Here is an 8,293-nt window from a genome sequence, read left to right as displayed (position 1 = left end):
TTTTTTTTTTTTGCAAAAGTGCACTCTTTTGCTTTTCGTCTAAATTGGCCCTAATACGCCCTATTGCACTTTCATAGGTTTTCATGTTTTCGTAAACTCTTTTTGTGATTTGTGCATCCCATAAAAGCAGCTTATTTTTGTTTTGTCTTTCATAGAAAACCATTTCCATGTTTTCCATGTTCCTCCATGTAATTATCTCCATCAGTTTATTCATTTATTTATGTGAAATGCTTCACATTTCAGGTCCATTTGTTATTTAAAATGTCAGATTGTGAACACAAGTCTTAGCAAAATCTGCCAAATCAAATAAAAAGCACAGATTTTTAAAGCCAGACTATAAAAGTTTAGAAAAGTTTCTATAAAATTGTACATAATGTTATCTGACAAAGATTGATTACATCTGCTTTTAATAGTAAAATAATGTTTGCTTCTGTATTTAGAGCAGAGTTTTTCCGCCTCGGTGCCTTTAGCTGCTCCGGCGCTCTTCATGCAGTCAGTTTAATTAATTCTGCAGGAACCTCATAATGACCCATTCATCAAAATCAGGTGAGATGAAGCAGAAGGATATTGTTGCAATTATCTAGATGGTGAATGAGATAATAAAAGGTCTTTCGTTTAAAGTGCCGTACAATATGGTTCAAAATGCCCTTTGATTGGTTTCACTTAATATTTACACAGACTGTTCAGTTTGAGTTTTAATCCTTCAAAATTTTACTTAAATGTGATTTTGAGGATGATTAAAGACAATCAGACTGGTTTTTATAAAAATTAGTTGTAAAAGAAAATTAAAATACGTCATTTTTAAATGCGTATAAGAGATTTTAGGAATTATTGAAAAAACTGTCCACTCAAAAGTACACAAATAAGAAAAGATACAGGAATAAATTAATATGGCAAAACCTTTGTAGCAACAATGGACAGAGAGAACTGAATTAATATGGCAAGACCAAAGAACAACAAGAAAAATATTCAAGTTTAAAAAAAGCCAGATGCTCAGAGTATCAGGTGTTTATTGTAACTCTTCATGCTCTTCATATTTCAGCCCAGACAGTTGTTGACAGGTGAATAATTAACTTGGATATCGTTAATCCTCAAACAAACGAGGCGACTAATCACAAAGACTCCGTCTAATTAACTCAGACTCGTCCAGGCGCTCGCTGGTTTAATTATCTGAGAGTCACAAGATGTTTTCTGTCTGATCTTCAACTCAACCCAGATGCAAACGCAGCACAAGGAAAGACGCTCAGAGGCGTCTCTTCCGCTGTGCTGCTGTGTTTTGGTGGGATAGTTAAAGACCTGCTGGTGGCGATTTGCTCTTTTTGCTCTCATGGCTGGCTGATTAGGACCACTAAAAAATTTATTCTGACTTTAACCAAAATATTCTGACTTTTTTACATAGAATTCTGAGTTTAATCTCAAAATTTGTATTTTTTATTTCTCAGAATTCAGACWTTTTTCTCAGTATTTGTACTTTAATGTAACAATTCTGACCTTTTCTGTGGAATTCGGATTTAATCTGAAAATTTTGATTGTTTTTCTTTTCTTTCSCCCCGCCCCCCAGAATTCRGACTTTTTTTCCTCATWAKTAKTWYWKYMKWMWMAWYMTKMYKWYTYTYMKMAKWRKWRKWWWWTMWYMWMAWRWTTKWWKWTTTTYTTYTYYTCWSARWWYWSAKWWTKTSTCWAAAWWTTKWSWYTTTTTYTSWRAWMTYTKWSWSWRWWYTMTWTTTTTTTYYYMWWAWTTKRMMTTWAAMYTWAAARRWTKRWWWTTTWAWTTTKRRGGGGGRAAAAAAATCATAATTCTGTGATTAAAGTCAGATTSATCTCTTCTATCTGACGCCCACTTCATGCCAGGTTCCTTGTTTTTCATCCCAGGCTTTTGTTTACCAACACGACGCCTGAGAACAGGTTCAGTCAGCCGTAGCTTAACAGTTGTCTGCAGATGCAGCCGTAACTAATTTGTGATTTGAAAACAGAAGAATTGGGGTGAAAAAGCAGAAAACAGAACCAGTGACCTCTAAAAACTCAAACACCTGAGACGCAGAGGCAATTCTCTCCCTACCAGGATGGAAAGTGACCTGGAGATTTGACCCCCAGTGTTGCGTTAAAGGTCACGCCTCCATCTTGAAACTGTTGACTGGCAACATAAAGCAAACAGAGTCGAATCCTGATGAGTTTGATGTTCGGCAGGTGGTGCGAGACCAGATCACCCACTGCACCATGAAGCTGAGGCAGACCACCGGCATGATGGAGTACTGCCTGGAGGTCCTGAAGGAGAACGACCCCAGTGGCTTCCTGCAGGTAGGGAGGGACAAATACCCAAAATAAAACATAAAATTACACTGATTAGTGTTTAATTGTGTCTAATTTTAAATCTACTCCAGTTAAATATCAAATGGATACAAAACATGATCTGCTTTTGAGTTTARATGACTTAAAAACGGCCACACAAGCTTCCCACCCTCTCTGTTTATCCTGAATATTTTATAACATATTGATCAGGTTCTTGRTATCAATAGTGATGTCTAAACTCGTCACTGAGGCTGTGAAGAATAAACCGCTCTGCAGTTTGGACCGAGCTCAGAAACAAAAAAAGCTGGAGGGTAAATGTTTTGAATCCACGTTCTAATGTGATGCATTCGTCTATTTTTCATCTCCTGCAGCAGTAAATGATCAAACATTTTGCTCCAGTTTCTGTCCGTTTGAAGGCGGCTGAGCGTTTGTTACAAATTATTCAGCATCTGTTTTTCMAACGTCGGTCTGCGTTTTGATTTGGCTGCTCAGATCTCGGACGCCCTGATCAAGCGGGTGACGTCGTCCCAGGACCAGTGGGTGAAAGGGGCCCTGGAGCCAAAGGTCGGCCCCGACTTTGACCTCAGCCTCAACACCGACTCGCTGATGCAGACCATCCTGCAGCTGGACTTCTGCCAGGGCAAAGGTGAGCACACCTGAGCAGCAAACACTCTGCTATGGAGCTACAGTAGGGCCAAAACGTTTGATCAAAAGAGGAAAAAAATGAAAGTTGAAAGGATTTGAAGCTGAAAAGTTATTATGAAATAAAAAACAAATTGGAATAAAATGATGTTAACTGAAAAAAGTTTTGAAGCTGAAAAAAAAACAGTTGTGGTTGAATATGACAATTTGAACCTGAAGAAAATATTTTGAAACTGAAAAAAGAAATGGTTGAAACTGGAAAATATTAAACTAAGCAAAATTTGAAAATGTGAAAAAAAAAAAAGATCTGAAGCTGAAAAAAATTGACACTGAAAGAAAATGTTGAAACTGAAAAGTTATTTTTGAAATTGAAAAACAAATACCTGAAATAATAAAATTGAAATGGAAAAAAATGCTTTGAAACTGAAAAACAGAGTTTCAGCTAAAAAATGTTAAACTGGGAAAAAAAAAGATTTCAATATGAAAAATTGTTTTGAAACTGAAAACATATATATTGAAACTGAAATAACGTCAAATGATTCACTCAGTTGTATCTATTTTCATTTTCTGCACAGCTTCACAGTGCCATTAGTTATTTTTTATTTGTTTCCACTATTAAAGTTGAGTTAAAACGTCTAGCTCTCTGTGGTATGAGGCACTTAATGGTGAAGAAAATAAAAACTTAATGACAGGCATTAATTCAAACACTGTTACGTTACTTTAAATGCCATGAAAATATGATTAGACTCATAAATCTGCAGGTTCTTGAAGCGGAGCTGCACTTTAGCGGAGTTTGTGTAATGTGAGCTGCAGCTTTGATCAAGCCGCCTTTGTTCTTCCAGGCTGGTGACACGAAACTCGCCGCCTCCTTTCCCCACATTCGCATCTCACTGATCACCCAGAACAAAGCTGCAGAGTTAAAAGATGGCCGATCAGATTTTATTTGGCGTTTCAGTCTTTGACATTCAAAGCTACGACAGAGTGTGGGAGTCTTTCTCTGCGATTATCATCAAAATGATTCAATGTTTGATGTGGGAAAATTCTGCTGATTTTTCTGGTTTTAACTTTGCTGAAGCCTGAAGGAGAACTTGAAAGAGCAGAGCGCACTTTTGAAATGTCAACATTATTTTAAAAAAGAATTKACCTTAYGAGAACAAAAAMAACAAGKGATATTAAAATGAGACTTTCATGATATTTCACTATGTCTGACCTGTAACAACAAAATCCACTAAATAATCTCCATTCATTAGTTAGATGTGATGGTGTGTTTGGGCCTCATAGATGGAAACAAAAAGGGAGTAAATTTCTGTCAAAAAAAATTCAGAACTTTTGAAATTTTTTAAAACAAAATAAACATTTCTGAGTTTGAAACGTCAAACATGTTTGACTTTTGAAACGTATTCTCATAATATTTTGACTTTATTCTCATTGTTTTGAATTTATTTTCATAATATTTTGACTTTATTCTCATTATTTTGACTTTATTTTCATAATATTTTGACTTTAAACTTGTTTGCTTTTGTAATCCTTTGACTTTATTCTTGTCAAAGCATTACAAGAACTCCAGATGAAGTATTACCCTCTCAGTAACTTTATTCTCGTATTGTTTTGACTTTATTCTCCTAATTTTATTTTTTATTTATTGTCAGTATGRCCCTAAAACTCCATCATAGACTCAAAATAAAGACATTTATAAGCCATTTTAYTATAATTYCCGCGCAGCCTCGGCTCCGTCGCTTGTTGAACTCATGCTGAATTTCTCCTCTGGTTTCACTCTCTGCTCTCCTGTTGTGTGAAACTCCCCAAACCAACGTCCTGTTTCCAGATGTGCAGGAGAAACCGCTTTTGAAACTAATGCAGGCAGCAGCAGACAGTGGTGAGGCTGAGATGGAGGCCGAGAGCCCCGGAGGTATTTCAGAAAAAAAAACAAAAAAAACCCTCAGTGAACCTTTGTTTCCATTTTTAATGTATTTTGTCATCCCTGCCTCATTCCTCTGCAGCCCTCACCGTCATGTCAGCTGGAAACTCACTTCTCCTTTTTGTCCAGCAGCGTCTCTCTGCATGGTTAATGTTTTTATATCACCTCTGCAGAAATGTGTTGCATGATAGTAAAGCTTTGCAGCAATAAAGCATTTATTCATATCAAGAACAGGGGTTTTAGGCATAAAAGCAGATGGAAAATTTTAATTTCTAAACATAACAGCCACCATAAGTTTCTTACAAAGTGTTCACCTTTTTATACCTTTATTTAACAAAAGATAAAACCATGTTTATCCAGAGACTTTTACTGAAATCAGCTATTATTCGTTCTTAAACCTGCATAAATATAGGAATCGTTTTGACAGAAAGTGACCCAAAATAGGAGTACATTTAGACATGCAGACTTTATTCAACTGTACATTTAAAATGTTCAGTTTGAGCAAAATTTCATTTCAAGGCTCCATTGATAATAAAATAAATAAGTAATAATAAAAAGTATCAGTATATGAAATAAAAAGATTTTTTTTTTTTGGCAAAAATGTCTGTTTAAAAAAATGAAAAATTTAAAGTTGGAAATTTTTGGCTTTTAAAACTCAAAAATTTCTAAATTTCTGTCTAGAAAATTTCTGACACTAATTACTAATTTTTTGAGTTTTTTGGTGGAAATTCACTCCGCCTTTTTCTTCTTCTTTTCTATTTTAAACCATAATAAACGGTTGTTAAAATCCCTTTGAAGTTTTCGATCTACAATAAATATCCATTTCTAAAAATTTATAATATTAATAGAAATAAAAATAACTGGCTTGTTTTTAGGTTGGGTTGGTTTGGCCTAAAAAACGCTTCACATTTAGAGAATTATAAATATTTTTTTACAGTTTTGGCTCTTTAATAACTAGATTAAATAGTAAAAAGATTAACTTCTTTGTTTTAAACAGTCACTGGTTTATATTTAGWCACACATATTCAGGGTTATATAAGACCTTTTATTCAGTGGTGCTGAAATCCAGACTGAAGCTCAGTTGGAATCTTTTATAAAATAAATATTGAGCTTGGAGGAAAGAACAGAGTGAATGGAAGGAGAACATTCTGCTGCGAATGGAAAAAATAAGATAAAAAATGAATATTCTGAATTAAAATCCTTTGGTGATTCCCGTTCTGTCATGACTGCTGCCTTTCCCTTGTGTCTTCACAACTGTTTTTGGATAAATATCCCAGAATACTCATAAAAACTGTTTTATGACTCAAATCTGCATTTTGTTTTTTGTTTTTTTCCTGTTCAGCACCAGTTTCCTCACAGCGCCGCGGTTAGACTGATATACTTCTGACTAAATATAATTTAATTCTGCTTTTATGAACATATTCAAATGCCAGAAAGTATGAAAAAAATGACGGAATAATAGGGACGTTGTAGATAGAAAAGAAAAAAAAAGGAGTAAATTTTCGCCAAAAAATTCTGAAATTTTCCAGAAAAAAACCAAGGAAGTTGAAAATTTTCAACTTTTGAATTTTGAATGTTAAAAGTTTCTGAGACTAATCAAAGTTTCCAAATAATTTTTTAGTGAATTTTGAACTTTTCAAACTGAAATATTTCCTTGTTATTTTGTACATAGAATTTTTCAGATTAATTTGAAATATTTTCATTTTTTTCTGCCAAATGTTTTTACTTTTCAAACTCAGATATTTTCTTTCTTTTTTTTTTTTTTTTTTAGAAAGTTTCTGAGATTAATCTAAAAATTTCTGAGTTTTTCTTGCAAATTCTTAACTTTTCAAGCACAGAAATTTCCTTATTTAGGATTAATCTAAAAACWACTGACTTTTATTTTTCTATCTGTGATGGCCCTAATCCTGTGTTGTCAGATATAAATTCAGTCAATATAATCCTAATTTCATGCAGATTTACCACCTGGATCCAGTGATTTGTGCCCCTGAAGTCAGAGCTTGTATCAGTCTAACCCGTTCACCACTTCCACCGCTTCCCTTCAGAGTGTTAAATGTCCTAGTTAAAGTCTCCAGTGATTTCCAGCTGTTGTCCTCCAAATGAACCTGGATTTCTTTGCCCCTCTGAGGCGTTTTTGTGCTCCCACTAGGTTCTCTTTAAAGCTCCTGTTTTCTTCCCTCAGCTTGTTAAAACAACAACCAGCGTCCTCCGTTTTTCCTCATCCAGCTTTTATCCTCGGACCGCCCATCCCCCCTTTCCTTGTTCCTTGCTTTCTGCATCACTATCGCTTTATGTCTCGATTAATATTGCATCCACGTATCTCGTTCCCCAGTGGATTTAGGACCCGCGGTGCCAGTGGCGCCTCTACTACAGCTGGAGAAATGCTGCACCAGGAACAACAGCGCCACCCTGGCCTGGAGGGTAACTGCGCCTGCTAGTTGCCCCATTGAGGGCTACATCCTGGAGCTGGACGATGGGAATGGAGGGCAATACAGGGTTAGTTATTACACATGCCTGGTACAAAGCAGCGTGGAGGAAAATAAAGGCCACTGCATAAAAAAATTATTAATTAATGCAGACGAGCAACAAGCTTCAATGACAGAGATGTGAACTATCTGGAGGAGCATGTTTTATTTTATGGCTGATTAAAGTCAGAATTCTGAGGAAAAAGTCAGAATTTAGAGATTTTAGACAAAATAGCGACATTTCCGGTGTTAAAATCAGTGTTATGAGTTTAAAACAACAATTCTGAATTTAATCTCAAAATTATGAGAATAAAGTCAGAATTTTGAGATCAAAGTCAATATTCCAAGATTAAATCAGAATTCTGAATTCATTTTTGAAATTAAGGTTGGAATTATTACTTTATTTTCAGATTAAAGTAAAAAAAAAAATGTCAGAATTTTGAGATCAAAGTCACTGTTCTGAGATTAAGTCAGAATTCTGAATTTAATCTCAAAATTCTTTGAATAAATTTGGAGTTGTGAATTAAATCTAAGAATTTTGAGAACATTATCAGAATTCAGGCTTTCTTTTCAGATTATTCTCTGATTTTTTTACTTTAAAGTCAGAGTCATTATTCTAAGATTAAGTCAGAATTTAATCTAAGAATTAAGGTCAGTATTCTTACTTTGTTYTCAGATTAAAGTCRGAAATCTGAGACCAAAGTCMGAATTTGGAGATCAAATTTCGAATTCTGTGATTTATTTCAAATATGTTTGTTTAGTTTTTTTTCTCCAGTGGCTCTAATTCTCTTCTGTAATTGACAATGAAAGACTGATATTTCACTTTTCTACAAAACTATTTGAAAAACAAAAAGTTTAAACAGATTTTGAATTCTTACATTATGCTCTATGCAGATGATATTGTGATTTAAATGAGGAGGAAGCAGGCGGATGACAGCTTGTAGTGTGTAGTGAAGCATAACGAGTGTAACACGGAAGC

At 34.6% G+C, this 8,293-nt stretch overlaps 1 protein-coding gene across 4 annotated transcripts in view; it reads left to right on the top strand.

Moving 5' to 3' along the window:
* The window catches only part of trim67 (tripartite motif containing 67), a 55,889-nt gene that overhangs the window by 33,423 nt on the left and 14,173 nt on the right, over window positions 1–8,293 (top strand). For 3 of the 4 annotated variants that reach the window (XR_532413.1, XR_532412.1, XM_008397264.1), the window contains exons 4-7: window positions 2,188–2,298; window positions 2,782–2,935; window positions 4,757–4,840; window positions 7,182–7,345. Coding sequence is in view for 2 of the 4 variants with exons in the window: in XM_008397264.1 (XP_008395486.1) it covers window positions 2,188–2,298; window positions 2,782–2,935; window positions 4,757–4,840; window positions 7,182–7,345 (513 nt within the window). In the remaining 2 variants the exon portion in view is untranslated. The remainder of the gene's footprint in view (window positions 1–2,187; window positions 2,299–2,781; window positions 2,936–4,756; window positions 4,841–7,181; window positions 7,346–8,293) is intronic. The other variant, XM_008397265.2, reaches the window with a different exon arrangement.

Source organism: Poecilia reticulata, linkage group LG21 (assembly GCF_000633615.1).
Source record: "Poecilia reticulata strain Guanapo linkage group LG21, Guppy_female_1.0+MT, whole genome shotgun sequence".
NCBI lineage: Eukaryota > Metazoa > Chordata > Actinopteri > Cyprinodontiformes > Poeciliidae > Poecilia > Poecilia reticulata.
This window is presented reverse-complemented; position numbering and strand designations above follow the sequence as displayed.